A 16578-nucleotide genomic window follows, 5' to 3' on the forward strand; every position below is an offset into this window, starting at 1 on the left:
AGCCACGCTTGCTTCGTGTCCTGTCTTATTTTCTGCAATTCGCCGGAGGGACTGCATTGATGTGCACCCTTGTTCTGTTGTTCATGAGAACAGGTGGGTGATGGAAACATGGAGGGAGGTGGGCTTTCAGGCAGGAGGAGGTAAGATCATGCACAGGGGTGGGAAATATGGCTAATCTGTTAAGGGCACTTCCTGTTCTTGTGTAAGATCTGGGTTTGGTTCCTACCACCCGCGTGGCGGCATGCAATGACCTGTAAGCTCAGTTCCAGGGAATTTGATGCTGTCTGTTGCCTCCTTGGACTTTCAAATACACTTGGTGCACGTGAATTTAGGCATGCAGACACACACGCATAAATAAATCTTTAAAAGAGAGAGATCACAATGTCCCCTGACAGTGTTCACCTGGTGCACGTGAATTTAGGCACGCAGACACACACGCATAAATAAATCTTTAAAAGAGAGAGATCACAATGTCCCCTGACAGTGTTCACCTGGTGCACGTGAATTTAGGCATGCAGACACACACGCATAAATAAATCTTTAAAAGAGAGAGATCACAATGTCCCCTGACAGTGTTCACCTGGTGCACGTGAATTTAGGCATGCAGACACACACGCATAAATAAATCTTTAAAAGAGAGAGATCACAATGTCCCCTGACAGTGTTCACCTGGGTTTCTTATAGGAGTCCCTCGTCCATCATCCTGCAGTGTGCAGTACCTCTGTTGGCCACGTGCACCTCTAAGCCTGTGTCAGAGAGGTGCCGGGCTGGTGGGCAGAGGGTGAGCAGGCTCCAGGTTCAACATCTGGCCTCGCCTGGAAGTCATCTCTCTCTCCAAGATGTTTTGCTATAAATATTCCCTATTGTTGGTGATTGTGTTGTGGGATCTTCAACAAATCCAATCTTTGCTCATCGAGGGCGGATCCTGGCCTTGTTGAAATGTATGGCGGTGCCTGGCACATTGTTAATGTTCAGGATATTGTGAAGGTTTGCTTTTTAGAGATGTTTGTACCAGTGTTTGGAGGAAGAGCTCTGGAAATACCAATGGTTCTGGAGAAGGCATAGAATGAGGTACAGAAGAATTTTCCATGTGGAGGTGCTGTGGTCTGACCCAGAGACCCAAGTGAAGCACTTAAAAGGCTTCAATTAAGCCAGGTGGTAGCAGCACACGCCTTTAATCCCAGCACTCGGGAGGCAGAGGCTGGTGGATCTCTGTGAGTTCGAGACCAGCCTGGTCTACAAGAGATAGGTGCAGGACAGGCTCCAAAGCTACAGAGAAACCCTGTCTTGGAAAAATAAATAAACAGGGGGATAAAAAGAGGCATCAGTTTCCTTGAGCAGCTGGAGATGGGCAGGTCTGTTTTCCCAGGCCCTGGAGCAACCTGGGTCACTAGAGGTGCCGTCAGGTCACCCACAGGCGCCGTCAGGTCACCCACAAAGGCACTGGGTTCACTGAAGAAGCATCCAGTGAGCAGTATCCTTGAGGGCAGCCGGCTCCCGGATCCTGGCCTTTGTCAAGCACTTCCTATCTATAACTAGCAGCAGGTTGGAGGACAGCCTCCTGGGCACTGTCCCTATGCCCACTTCCAGCTGCTACCACAGCAGTTGAGAAATAATCATAGACAGGATGTGAGGATCACGGTGGAAAAAGTGATTAAATGAAGGTAGAGCCTGTGAGATCGGAGAAGAGATTATTTCCTGTGCTCATCGAAGAGATCAGCACCCTTCTCAGCCAACCTTCACTAAACACTAACTGAAGCCCAGACACAACAGCAACAGGAAAAAGAGAAGTTAATGGGCATATATAAAAGTGAAGAAGACAGAAATATTAAACCAGACTAATATTGTTATCGTTCTATAGCAGAAGCTAGAAAACACTTTCCATGAATAGCCCTGGCCTCGTGTGCACGCGTGCCTGGACGTGCAGGTCAGCGGATGACATCAGGTATCCTCCTCAGGCTCTCTTAAGATCTCTCTCTGAACCTGGCACTCACTGGTTCGGGTAAGCCGTGTACAGAGTAAGTCCGGAGAGTCCCCATCTCCCCAGCTTGGGGAGTCTAAGTTCTTATCACAGCAGCACTTGGCTTGACAACTCAGGTCCTTGTACTTGCACGACATACAAGTACTTTGTAAAGGGAGTCACTTCCCGCTCCTTTCCTGGGTCATTTTTAATATCTCTGCTGGGTATCAAACTCCACGTAATGAATCGATCTGGCTGTGTTCTGATGAACAAAACTGTAGACACAGGGTTACTGCAGCAAAAAGATCCGAATAACTCACACCTGGGCCAAAGACTTGAACAAACAATTTTCTAGAGGAGATGTACAATTGACAGTAAACACATAAAAGTTGCTCAAAATCACTTATCACTGAACAAACAAAACTACATTGAAGATATGCCTCACACACATCAAATTAGCCACTGTCAAGCCGTCATGGTCAAGATGGCAAACTGGGTGATTATGTGGGGTAATTGGAAGAATTTTGTCTTGCCCCTAAGAATAGAAAATGTTGCAGCTACTGTGGAAATTAAACTGTTGGTAATTATTTCCTTTAAAAAAAATTACAATATGATTCACTAATTCCTTTTCTGGATGCATATGCAAAGTAATTTGAAGTTCATGAATACACACATATGCATATATGTTATGTGTGTATGTGTATATGTATGCGTGGCCCCATGTGCTTAGGCAGAATATTATGATTGTCAGAGCATATGGTAGAGACTATCTTCACTTCTGGGTGGATAGGAGGCAGAGTGTGTGACAGGAAGGTGCCTGGAATGCCCTCTGCAAGAACCTGCCCCTAGTTTATCTCCTCTTATGGGGAGAATCCAGGGGATTGAGCAACTCTGCTCCATGGAGTCTTTCAAGGTCTCAGCCTCCTTTCACCCATGGTCCCTCCATTCCCTAGGGTGCTTCCTCTTTGTTGGGGTTTAGGGTTTGAGAGGTGAAAGCAGCTCACAAGGGAAGCGTTGAGCCAAACTGCTCTCAGGCCAGACCTTATCAACACCCACAGGAAGGGAGGAAGCACAGCGTGGTGGGGTCTGAAGTGTGGAGTTCTGGGCTTTGAAGGTCTCTTGGGACGACAAACTTGGAGCGGGGAGTGGTGTTATAGGAGAAAATGGGTACAAGGCCAGCTGATACCCCCTAGCCAACTAAGAGAGATTGCGTGTTTTTGTATTTCTTGTTAAAACGTCCCAAGGACATTTCTGGATAAGGATTTCTGGAAGAACAAAGGGCCTAGTCAATTTGTGAGAGGACACTGGTCACTTGTAATCCTTCTCTGTTCAGGGCTATGCTATCTGCAAGGGCCCTTTGCGAGGGAGAGACACGCTCCCTGACTGGGTGCTGGGTCTGGCACTCCTGTCCTTAGATGAAGTGATATCTAAAATACAGGAAGGAGAGAACAAAAACAAGTCCAAACCAAGGCAAGAGATTCCCCCTCTACAAGTGAGGCAGAGATCAGACTCATCCCGCGGTTGAGGTAGTGTGCTATGACCAGTCACAAGATCACCTAAAATGGTGCCATCTTGTGCTATATCGTACAAAGCACAGTGTGTGTGAATAGGACCAGCTGTGAGTTGTGGGGGACAAGCTAGGCAGAGGTTCACAGACAGTCTTCATGCTCCATCTACAGAATATCCTACTGACTTATAGCCCCAAGTGGAGAAGTACTGAGACCCAAGAGATATAGTTGGTGCTAGATTTGAGTAGACACGTAGGAGGCCAGTTGGAAGAATTTGTGTGTGTATATCTATGCTTGTACGTGTGTGTGCATTTTGTAAGCATGCACAGGGACTTGGGAGGACATCAGGGCTCCTCTAGCTCTTCCCACCTTTTCTGTTTGAGGCATCATCTCTATCTGAACCGAGTAGTTCAGCTCATGGTTTTCAGATGGGCTTTTAGTCAACCAACTCCAGCTATGCCCCATCCCACTCCTTAACGCTCGGCATGGACCTATGCCTAGCTTGTTTCATGGACACTGGGATCAGAACTCAGGTCCTCATAGTTGCGTAGCCATCACTTGTAATCACTGAACCATCTCTCCAGCTCCCTGGTTGGAAGATTTTAATCCTGAAATCAAATGGAACAGTGTCCTTCATTCTCAAGTTTTTCTCCCTTCATCCTCTGCGTGGCTTGTTTCCTATCTGTGAGATGGGATTATGTATGTATTTTCACTGATACTCAATTATCTTCTCTGTATGAAGCAGAGCGAGCCATGCAAAGATGACCCACCATTCGGTGGCTAAGTACAGCAAAGAGCAAGAGGCATACAAGTCACCTGGCTACCGGGGGTCACAGTAGCCTTCACCACTTCACAATGGGTCCTCGAGTCCATTTGATATGTACTCGGCTACTGGAGGCATCAGCACAATAGGTTTGTGGTCCGAAGTTGTCCCTCCATCAAATGTTCTGCTTTCTCAGATTCTATTTGGCTCTGGTTCTGATACAGGAATAGCCTTGGTGATTGTGCAAATGTTGGCACGGTTATGGGAGGGATGGACTGGAGAGCTGAGGGCTACAGCCCAAGGCCTACGACTCTAGGGTGCTGAACGCTGTAGGGATTATCTGAGCTGGCTCTCCTGGTAAGATGGAACAAAAACAAATCCAGTGCCCAGAGTCCCTTTGCACGGTCCTCTGTAGCAGGGCTGGATATGAGGCAGCTTGAGGCACAGTGAGATTGGTCTGAGGTTCCACATAGAACAGGTTGGACCTCTACTTTCAGGAGTGATTAGAGCTGGATCAACACTCCAGGATGCCCCTTCTCTCCTTGTGCACTTCATCCAGGGTTTGCCAGGTCAGTTGTTGAGGTCTGGGCTCTTTGGTCTGCTGTCCTGGCCTGTTCTGGACTTCCTTGTCCTGTTACAGGTATGCAACAGGAGGATGTTCCCTGTGAAGAAGGAATATGTCTGTGAAGACGGGGTGATGGGGTGTCCTGCAGGAGGAGAGGAGGCGACTGGGTAGAGAGGACACTGAATGGGAGTCCTAGAGCCAGACTGACTCAGTCCCTGTCCCAGGGACCAGCTGTGTGAGCAGGAGAAAGCCACCTAACACCTATGGACCTCAGCTTTTGCTGATAGCTAGTCATGGTCTGATAGAACCTGCAGGATTATTAAGTGAGTTTTCTGACTCTCTATGTATGAGGAACCCCCGCCCCCCCCGCCCCCCCCGCCCCCCCCCCCCCGCCAGGTCTCCCCTTTTTTACAGGAAATTGAAGAGGCTGCATTAGCGCCCACAGGGAAAGGCTGCTCCTGGAGTGGAGCCCCAGGAAGCCCCGTGGGGACACAGGCTGGAGCTCTTACTATCTCCTCACTCACAGGGCCTGGAGCAGACCCCTGCTTGCACGAAGACCAGTTGCTTCTTCCAGACCTATGCTCACAAAGATGGCCACTAAATATGGATGCTTGGGGCAACAGTTAGGGCCGTGACAGGACACGAGGTGTGGGTGAGACCCTCATTCTCCCTGTGAAGCTGGGGCCTCAGCAGCAGCCACTCCCCTCCAGCCCGGCACTGCCTTCTCTTTCTCTTTTTCTTTCCTCTTCCTGACCTCAAGGTATTGTCTACCCTTCTTTTTGTCCCTGATCCCTGTCCCGTTCTTGCCCTTTAAAGCCTAGGCTCCTTCTTTTCCTTCAACAAAGTGGCCTCCTGAAGTGACTGTCCCTGAGGCTGGCCTGACAGTCCTGTCTGGCACTGGCTGTGCTATGCTGAGGAGCCTGGTATGCCCACCCCATGCTCGCTAGTGGTTACCTGCAGTGTTCCCCAGTGAGGCCCCTGTATGGCCTTGTACGGTTTCCATAAAGTCTGAGTCACACTTGCTTTGGATGTCACATGAGCTTTCGCCATTGCAGAAGAAGGACTGCCTGGTGACCCTAATAGTGCCCGGTTCACAAGGATTCTAGAGGACTAAGAAGGGTACCCCCAGAGCAGGTGACCTTCGCAAGATCTCTAGACATGAAGGGCACCTTCTGTGCCTGGAATCTTTTTCACTCTGCTCTGTTATTGAGATTTGCAAGTTAGTAAAAATCAGGCCTAAAAAATATATCAGTACAATGATTTTGCAAATTAGGGAAGGTTTCCTCTTCTTCAGCTACATTTTAACACGATGAAATAAAACCAACACAAACATAAAACACGTTTTTTAAAAACTCAAGATTGGGGGGCTGGAGAGATGGCTCAGAGGTTAAGAGCATTGCCTCCTCTTCCAAAGGTCCTGAGTTCAATTCCCAGCAACCACATGGTGGCTCACAACCATCTGTAATGGGGTCTGGTGCCTTCTTCTGGCCTGCAGACATACACACAGACAGAATATTGTATACATAATAAATAAATAAATATTTAAAAAAAAAAAAAACTCAAGATTGGAGTGAGTTGATGGTACATTCTAAGAGAGATAGGCATGGTGCTGTATGCCCTTAATCTCAGCACTTGGGAGTTGAGGCAGGAGAAGTGAAGTTAATTCATGGCCCCCCCTGTGTTACCTAGAGTTCCAAGGCCAGCCTCTGAAGTCATCACAAACGAAGAAGAAGAAAAAGAAGAAGAAAAAGAAGAGGGAGAGGAAGAGGAAGAGGAAGAAGGAGGAGGAGGAGGAGGAGAAGGAGAAGGAGAAGGAGAAGGAGAAGGAGAAGAAGAAGAAGAAGAAGAAGAAGAAGAAGAAGAAACATAAGACAAAGAGCGCTTGTTCCTCAGGAATTTGGGGAATCAAGCCTTGCAGAGAGAAACATGTTCCATCAATTGTCATAAATTACAGGTCCACATGAATGGCCTGGCTGGGGAGTCAGCACACCAGAGATGATTATAAACCACAGCTCCTTCCGGGTCTTACTCACCCCCAGGATGGTGCTGGAGAGAAACAAAATGGGATCTTGGTTATAAGCTTTTGTACTCACGCTGGGAGGGGTCTGAGGTGGGGGTGGCTAGGGAGGACTAGTTTGGGGGAGAGCACCTGAACAAGGGAGCAGCTGGGGTTCATAGGAGACGAGTGTGTGCTTTTTCTTTTATGAATTCTCTCAAAGGCTAGTATTATATCAAAATAAAAAAAACTGAAAAAATAGATAAATTTACCACATGTTCCAGGACACATACACCACACACATATACAAACACACCGAGTTGAAGCAAATTTAATTAGAAAGATTTATCTTGTATGCATGACTATATTTACATTATCATGTTTTACAGTTTTTCTCTTTTCATGTATTCACAATACAAGAGATAATTTTGTCCTCAGAGCACATTTGTCAAGGTTCCAGGCCTCCTGAATTGTCACCACTAGGCAGTGCGGCTGACAGCTACCGGAGGCTACAGAACAGCAGCCCGGTAACGGAGGAGAGCAGAGACACTAAGGAGGAGCCGGGAGTCCAGCCCCGCCTTTTGCTTCAGGGGGTCAGCCAACCCACTGCGTAATATCTGAGCTCAAGCTCCATTGGCTCTCACTTGTGGTGGGCTTGGCCCGCCCATCTGGACTCCGGTATTGGTCGAAACTGGGGCCGGGGGCGGGCGGTCTGAAAAACTGACAGAGCTAAGTCCCGGTCCCTCCATTTCTGGCAGCTTTCAGAACGTCGAGCCTAGTCTGACACTGACCCTGTCTTTTCGGACCACAGCACCATGCCTATGATACTGGGTTACTGGGACATCCGCGGGGTAAGTGAGGGTCCAAAAGCAGAGTAAGATTTTGAGGAGGCGTAAGAACACACAGAGTAGATGGGTTTGCCGGGGAGGATTGTCTTCCGAAAGGCAATCTGTGGAGGCATGCTATTGGAGGGGTGTGTGTGTGTGTGTGTGTGTGTGTGTGTGAGAGAGAGAGAGAGAGAGAGAGAGAGAGGGAGGGAGGGAGGGAGGGAGGGAGGGAGGGAGGGAGAGAGAGAGAGAGAAAGGGACAGAGAGAGACAGAGAACGCATAGAGATGGTAAAATTAGTACAGGGAGATGGGGACTCATCTGGAGGGGGTAAATAATCTCACTGTCTCTGGTTGTCTGTTGCAGCTGGCCCATGCCATCCGCCTGCTCCTGGAATACACAGACTCAAGCTATGAGGAGAAGAGATACACCATGGGTGATGGTGACTGCACCTTCCTAGTCAGATCCCTACCCTACTCCTGCCCACTGGTGCCCAGCGGCCCATGCCTAGGCCCCTTGTTGCTCAGCTCTGCCTCTTCTTGTTGGAACTAGACTATACCCCCTTATAGAACCTTAACCGTGTAGTTTGCTCTACCAATGGAAGATGCTAAGGAACGATTAGAGGGTTCTTTGTATATATAACTGGGTTCCATTCCCTTCAGCACTTGGCTAAAGATTTTGTAAGCTTTAGCGATGGAGGAGCCCACAGCCCTCATAGACTTCTTTATCCTTGAAACTTGCAGTGTGAGACTGTGACTGTGTGAGTCAGCTTGCAGGTCTGCTGTCTCAGAGAGTCTTCAATTCCTTGGGAGGGTCTTGGGAGAGGGATCTGAACACATGGGTCCTTTGATTTCATGTTACCTTGTCTACCACAGCTCCCGACTATGACCAAAGCCAATGGCTGAACGAGAAATTCAAGCTGGGCCTGGACTTTCCTAATGTAGGTGCAGGGAAGGGAGGTTTGGGGAAGGTTATGGTGTCCCTATTTTGCACAGATCAGGAGGTCCGGTGTCGGGTTTTTCATCTGCCCACCCCTGGTTGTCCACATCATCTTTTTGGTACAGGCTGCATCCCAGGTCTTTCACTCGAGTGCATTGTGTTCATGGAAATTTTCCCATGCCAGGCACAGTGAGTGTCAGGCCCCATGTCTGTTCTCACCCAAGGAAGGGATGCCAGGACCGCGTACCCCATCTGACCCTCCCTGTTTGTCTCTCTAGCTGCCATATTTAATTGACGGGCCCCACAAGATCACCCAGAGCAACGCCATCCTGCGCTACCTTGGCCGCAAGCACAACCTGTGTGAGTGGGGCTGGCTGCAGGGTGGGGGACGGTGGCCATCCTCCTGGGCTTGGTACAGTGGGATGCTGAGAGTGAGTCTGTGCTGTGTGTGCCGCAGGTGGGGAGACAGAGGAGGAGAGAATCCTTGTGGATATTTTGGAAAATCAGCTCATGGACAACCGCATGATGCTAGCCCGGCTTTGCTATAACCCTGACTTTGTGAGTCCTGCTCCGGGCTGGGTGAGGTGGGAGAACAGGAGCTTGTACCCTTGCCTTCTCACCTTCTCCGTGTGTTTAGCATCTAATCTTCTTCGCCCTGTTCACCTAGAAATGGTGCCCGGGACTGCAGCCTTCGTGTGGCACAGCCTGGAGCTAAGATGGGGCTGTCTAAGACCTTCCTGGTTACAAAGCAAGATGTCTCCAAATCAAAGCTACCAAAACAAACCAACCCCTCCAGGCGCTTGTGCACACACTCACCCCCCCTCCACACACACTCCTGCCCACAGAATGACCCGTGAACCTCAGAGTCTTGTCAAATGAAACTCCCAGTGAACTTTACTGCCTTTAGCAACCAGTGCAAACCTGCACAGTCAAGCATCAATACCTGGGCAGGAAAGACCATGTTTAGAATCCTCAGCTCTGACTACCCGTTTCTGCCCTGGGTTATGGCTTCCACTTGGCTTAAATCATCGGTGCTCCGATAGTTCACTCTCAAACAATGAGGAAAAAGTGGAGCCACCTGGAAATGGAAGGGCGTCACCACCTGGGGACTCTTCCCAAGTAGATTCCCAGAGCCAGGCCCAGGATGCCCAAGGTGGTAAGCAGATGTTCCCCATAGGCAATCCGCAGCCAATCAACTCTCTCCCTGTCTCTTTCGCCCTCGCAAGTTGATCTCATCATTTTTGAAGCTGCGCCCAAGTCCTACCCTTCTCCTGCCACTTTACCGTGTAGAACATTCGACTTCTTTTCCAGAGTGCTTTAGTTTTGCTTCTTTGACTCTGCATAACACCTGAGTCCAGAGCCCGTCCACATAGTGCTGAGTGTGACCCACAAGAGTGGTTCTGGACATCAGTGGTGAGTCCCAGGGACAGGGTATTCCCGTGTGCCTTCTCATCACCTCTGGCACTGGATCTGGTGCCTGTGGGATCTAATCAGTGATGACATAACAGAATAAAGCCTGATCTCTGGAAGGCAGCCACACCTCTGCTCAGATGGGGCCTTCACAGCCCTGTGAGCTCAGCCCGTGCCCAGAATCTTATGACTGAGGGTGGTCACCGTGTTTTCTGCTGTAGGAGAAGCTGAAGTCAGGCTACCTGGAGCAACTCCCGGGAATGATGAGGCTTTACTCCGAGTTCCTGGGCAAGCGGCCGTGGTTTGCAGGAGACAAGGTAAAAGGAGTGGGGTGGACAGGAGGAGGAGCTGCCATTCTTCCTAAGTTACCAGATTCCAGTACACTCACTGGCGGCTTCCTGCAGATCACCTTCGTGGACTTCATCGCTTATGATGTCCTGGAGAGGAACCAAGTATTTGAACCCAAGTGCCTGGACGCATTCCCCAACCTGAAGGACTTCATCTCCCGCTTTGAGGTGATGCTCCTAATCCTCTTTTTTCTTGAATTTCCTTCCTTCCTCCGATAAATCCTTAGTCCTGGATCTAAGTTAAAAACAGCAAAAACAGTGGCATTTATTGAGTCTGGCAGGACCTGTGCTCAGCATCTTTTTTCTATAGGGTGAACTTCATCATTATGATCAATAGGGCAGATTGAATTGTGATTCCCATTGGATAGATATGAAAACAGACTATAGAGGGTAAGTCCCTTACTAGCAGAGATGATACCCAGCTCCCCTTGGTATCTGGCCTCTAAGGTCAGCAGGCAGTGGCTATGTTCCTATTTTCTGTCAAAAGAAAGAGCCTTGGGCCCTTGTGTCTGGGTTACATAGCCCAGGATGCTGTGGAGAAGGCAGAACATGGCAGGACTGTGTAAGCCACGGGCATTCTGAGAGGGAGGCTTGGTAGGATTTGTGTGAAATAGCCGTGTGTAGACAACACTCACACCCGATCTTCAGAACGCTTCCCTCCATTTGATCCCAATCTGAGTACATGACAAACCCAGGGCTGTTTCTTTGATAGTAGATTTGAGAGTGTGTGTGGGCCCTGTTCAGGGTTTTATCCTAAAGTGTGGCACGGTGTGGGGCTTTTCTTCCCTTTTCCCATGTTTCCATGGAGACGTTTTGTATTCTCTCCTATCACTGGCCTCCTCCTCTATATGAGACTCAGCGTCAGGCCCAATGAGACACGGAAAGGACTCCACTCAGAGACTGAGTACGGCAGAGAGATGGGGACCTAACAGACATGGTGTCAGATGGGTGCTGGGAATCGAAGCTTCAGCCTCACTGCACGAGTCCTCCTTAACACCCACATAATCTCTCCTTTCAGAGACTTGGCAACTGCAGGTGGTGGGACAATGGGTTTCTAGTTGGGCATCTCTTTAAATCAAGCGATACCTCATCTCAGTTCTCACCAGCTCTGACTCTGGTCCTGATGCAGTGGCCTTGGGGTATACCAGAGCTGTGTGGCCATGGTAGGGAAGGATGGAAGAGCCAAGGGCTGCAGCCCAAGGCTTGCGGCTCCCATCTCCTTGACAACAGTCAGCTCTAGGGCTCTGAACACTGTAGGAATTATCTGAGCTGGCTCTACTGATAAGATGGAACAAAACACGCCTGGTGTCCCTTTGCAGTCTCTATATATAGCAGGGCTGGATTTGAGGCAGCTTGGGGCACAGTGAGATTGGCCTGAGGTTCCACAGAGAACAGGTTGGACCTCTACTTTCAGGAGTGATTAGAGCTGCCCCCTCCTCCCCTTGTGCACTTCGTCCAGGGTTTGCCAGGTCAGTTGTTGAGGTCCTGGCTCTCTGGTGTACTGCACTGGCCTGTTCTGGACCTCCTTGTCCCGTTACAGGTATTTTCTGTGTAAACCAGCCAAGAGGATGTTCCCTGTGGAAAAGGAGCCTGTCTGTGAAGACAGGGGGTGGTGGGGTGTCCTGCAGGAGGAGAGGAGGCGACTGGGTAGAGAGGACACAGAATGGGAGCCCTAGAGCCAGACTGACTTAGTCCCTGTCCCAGGGACCAGCTGTGTGAGCACGAGAAAGCCACCTAACACCTCTGGACCTCAGCTTTTGTTGACATGTAGGCACAGTGAGACTGATCTTGGATTATCAAGTGGGTGATCTGAGCATATATATAATGTAATATATATACATAATAGCATATACATAATCGATATGGATACAAAGCCTATTGTGGAGTCTTTATAGGAAACTGAAGAGTTCCCCATTCAGAACTCTAACACTAGAGCCTATGGGGAAAGCTGATCCTGGAGTGGGGCTGCTTATCCCCGTGGGGCCGCTGACCTTAGCTCCTGCTCCATCCTTCTTGCTCACAGGGCCTGAAGAAGATCTCAGAATACATGAAGACTAGCCGCTTCCTCCCGAGACCTGTGTTCACAAAGATGGCCATTTGGGGCAGCAAGTAGAGCCTTGGCTGGGTGGGGTGTATGATTACGTTGCCAGATTTCTTTGGATTGCAAGGAGCCCAGGGGAGCAGCCAGGACCCCTGCAGCCCCAAAGCCACCCTTTCCTTCTCCTTTCTTTCCACCCCACTCCAGACCCCAAGTTTCACAGTTATCTTTTTTTTTTTTACTCATCGAATTCCTGCCCCACATAGGCTCTGTAAACCATTGCCACTCCTTTTCATGATCAAAGTACCCTTCTAAAGCTAAAGTGCCCTTTACAGGCTCATGTGTTTGGATACTTGGTTCCCAACTGATGACCACTTTGGACAACTCTGGCAGGTGTTGGGGGAGGGTCTATCTGAGGGAGGTTGCTAGGAGCCTAGGCTTTGACCGTTGTAGCCGCGCCCCTGTTCTGCGTGCTGTTTCTCTGAGCAAGCTGTGCTGCGACAGAAACGCTTATCGCTGCATCTGTGGACTCAGTCCTATTGCCTGCCTTCCCTGCCCCTTTGAACTGTAGCTCCTGAACCATGAACTGGAATAAATCATTCCCCCCGCCTTAGGTCGTTTTTGTTTGGTATTTTGTCATAACAACAGACAGCTGACGAGAAGCCTAATTCCAACAGATCCAAAACCCCTTGTAGAGGAGCTTCAATACTGAAGGCCGTCTCTTTGGTCTTCCGAGGTCTCGAAGTCAACTGCCAGCTTGGCTTTCATGTTGCTTCATGTGTGACATTCTTTTATACACATTGTTAGTGGGAAGCTTTGTCTCCTCAGAATTTTTCCTCACCAGTTCTTCATTTGCGTCACGCACTCCCAAAACGATTTAAAAACCACACCAAAGAGCGAGTCGCCAGGAGATTTTTTTCAGGGTCTCAGCGGTTCCCATGCATGGCACCAGAATGAGCTGCTTTATGGGTAGGCATTCAGTCCAGGCTCAGTTGGGAGAATATGGCTACTCAACAAAGACCTCTTATCCAAAAACAAAATAACCAGAAAAAAAATTGCAAAACAGACAAAGGCTTGAACAGGCATTTCCTAAAAATGAACATCCAAGTGGTCTATTAGCTCGTAAATTCACAACAAATGCCAGTCATTGTATACACTCTAACATCTTAGCATAGACCCACTAGGATGACCAGGATCCAACAGGCTGGCAATCGCTGGCAGTTTATGAAGTAATGGAACTTGTGTTTTGCTGGGTGTATAACCACTTTGGAATGTTGACAATGGTAAAGTGTTGAGCAAGTAGTGACCTTTCACCCAAGACTTTTGTCTTCCAGAAGCTGTGAAAGACTTGTGCAAGAATGTGGGAAACAGCTTAGTTTTAAATTTCTTCAGCAGGAAATTAATAAATCAAGTGTAGTTTATTAATATAAAGCCATTAACATGTAATGAAACAGAATACCATAATTTAAGATAAATGTGGCAATGTTCTAGACCACAGCACGTATGCGTCTCGGTGACATAGTCTGATGCTGACAATGACATAATGATGATCCACTATCATTCCGCTTTGATAGGAAGTGTGATTGGGTCAAATGCATGTTGACTTTGGCAGGGTTGTTTATTGACAGGAACTTGTGGAGAGCTAGACATGCTCCTTATCTAGATCTGAATGGCAATTACACAAAGAATACAGATAGCAAAGTCACACAGGTACATGCTTCAGAGCCGCACATGTATTTCATGGGAGTTACACATCAGTGGAAAATATGCACATTGTATATCTTACCGTTCGCATTTCCTGTGTGCGTCTGTCCATGGATGAGAACGGCAAAATGGCATGTATTTTGGTTTCTTGTTCACTAGTATTTTAAGTGTTTACCACCTATAAAATACCCTGAACCTAGTAGGGACTTGATGAATGGCTATTTAGTGACATCACTTCATTGTCTCTTGCCTGCTTTAATGTTCTTGCCAGGATTAGTCTAGCTTGGGTCCAGAACCCTGACTAGAGGCAGCGAGGGAGTGAAGAAAGAACAGACACACATATAGTGAAGCTAGGATCTGGTCGGCTTCTGCCACCACCACAACCTGGGTAATCAGCTTGTTTATTAGATAGAGCACAGGAAAGGGGATAGGGTCAGCTAATCTAGGTAATTATGCACTCTTAGGCTGTGAACGTCCAGGAGGAAGAAGCAGCAGTTGCTAGTCTTTGCACACACTGATCAATTGCTCATAAATACTCCGACTCCCAAGAAAAGCTTTGTCATTCCTCTTGAGCCTGGGCCATATGGGCAGTGGTCCTTGTAGTCTTGTAGTCCTCTTTGTAGCTGTGCCTGTGTCAAAATAACATTCGCTCGGGACTTTGTTCACTCAGGGCTTCCTCTGCTCCCTATTGGTTCTGCTCATTCTTTCTTTAACCTTTTACTTAAAACATATTAGGGTTGGCTGTGTTACTCATTGGTAGAGTATCTGTCCAGTATACACAGAGCCCTGTCTTGGACCCCTTGCCCAAGAAAGAAAAGAAAGACCATAAGCTTCTCTCTCTCTCTCTCTGATGTATGTGCACATATGTGTGTTTAGTTGCAAGTGTCTGTGTGTGAACATGTGGAGACCAGAGATCAACAATGGGTACCTTTCTCTATTACTCTGAACCTTAAGTTTGGAAACAGGGTCATTGCCCGAATCTGAAGCCCTGTGTGGCTAGAACGGCTGGTGAGTGAACTTCTAGGATCCTCTTGCCTCTGTCTCCCAGCACTGGGATCACAGGTCCCCAGCCCAAGCCTGGTTTATTAAAGTGTGTACTAGAGATCTAAATTCAGGTCCTCCTGCTTGTATACCCATCACTTTAATAAGCCATTCTCTAGCCCCACTGTGGTGTATATTTTTTAAAAGTGGGACATATCAGCATTTTGCTTACATGTACTTTCATGAAACTTAGCTGTCTTCTAGTATTTGTTCCTATAAATAAAATACTATTTTCCTAATCCTTTTCATGCTACTGGGCACCTCTAACATTTTAGCTTTCATTACACCAGTATGATGGTCTTTAAATGTATCGTCTCCCTGTTTTTGGTTCCTGTATTTTCGATGATCTCTAAAGGATACCGTCTGGGGCATAGGGAAAGACCAGCTGTGTGGTGTTTTAAGAGATTGTGTACCTGTTCTACGAATACATTTACAGTGTCACCAGGAAGACATGTGGCCCCTTTCATGTGTCAACAAAGCACTTGGAGGCCATCGTTCCACTTCACAGTACCTTTGAAGTTTATAATGGACTCTTTGATGCTTTTCCCCTTCATTCTTGGCTAATTGTTACTGTGCATACCATTTCCACTTGATGGATCAAGGCCTGTGAGTCTCCCTGTGTAAAACTCTGCTTATCCAACAGCTCCCTGGGCTTAGGCAACAGTTAAAAGATGAGCTGCTCGCAGGTCAAATCTACTCGTCCCCTATAGCTCAGTGTTATTAGTTGATATTCAGGGTCAGGTTTTCTATCACAAATAAGATGCTTAATTTTTTTTTTGTCTTAACTTGACTGGACAAATGGGTGGCCACACAGTTATGCAGTATTCTTCTGCTGTGTCTGGGAGGCTGTTTGCAGAAGAGATTAGCATGAAGGAGGAGACTGAGTAGCAAGGAAACATCCTGACCATCGAGACAGGTCGACAGATGGATGCATTGGAACTTAGTTCTGATGGGGGGTGGGGTGGGGAAGTGTGAAACTGGGATCTCTGTTCAGGGAGGACATCCATTTCTGGCGTGGAGAAATCTGTGCTCCTGGTTCCCTGGTCCGGCTTAGCGGAGACTTATACCATCTCCCTGCCACTCACTCCCCTGTCGTGTCTACCTGTTCAGGTACATTTAACAGCCCAGGCAGTTTTGCTTTCTTCTCTTGCAGACTAAAGATGGTGGGACTTCCTTCCATCTCCATAGTCTCTTGAGGAGGTGCCTGGACCTGGGACAGCCTGCTGAAGACTGCACAGGGAGCAGTTTTCTGACTAAAGAGTTACTCTTCCCTACCCTAGAGGACCAGGGTGCCTAGCCTTTCCCCGTGCCCAGCTCTCCATCTCTCCTTCCATATATGTAGCCTGATGCCACTGGGGCAAGACAGTTTCCAGGTACTCCCTCCCGGTAACTCTTTCCAGGGTAGTGTCTAGTCTGGTCCCCTACGTGCTGGCCACCAGTTCTCAAGTAGTTAAAATTCAGTTGAAGATTCATGAATCATA

At 48.2% G+C, this 16578-nt stretch overlaps 1 protein-coding gene across 1 annotated transcript; it reads left to right on the forward strand.

Annotated features, from left to right (window-relative positions):
* The first annotated feature begins 7500 nt into the window (after window positions 1-7500).
* LOC121449022 (glutathione S-transferase Mu 7) lies at window positions 7501-12959 on the forward strand. The gene is made up of 8 exons (XM_041653259.1): window positions 7501-7643; window positions 7985-8060; window positions 8494-8558; window positions 8836-8917; window positions 9015-9115; window positions 10189-10284; window positions 10372-10482; window positions 12338-12959. Exons 1-8 carry the CDS (start codon window positions 7608-7610, stop codon window positions 12425-12427), a joined length of 657 nt encoding a protein of 218 aa, XP_041509193.1. The 5' UTR covers window positions 7501-7607; the 3' UTR covers window positions 12428-12959.
* The last annotated feature ends 3619 nt before the right edge of the window (window positions 12960-16578 follow it).

The sequence above is a fragment of the Microtus oregoni genome, unplaced genomic scaffold, assembly GCF_018167655.1.
Source record: "Microtus oregoni isolate MIOR12 unplaced genomic scaffold, Mior012 000000F_ref0000247, whole genome shotgun sequence".
Taxonomy (NCBI): domain Eukaryota; kingdom Metazoa; phylum Chordata; class Mammalia; order Rodentia; family Cricetidae; genus Microtus; species Microtus oregoni.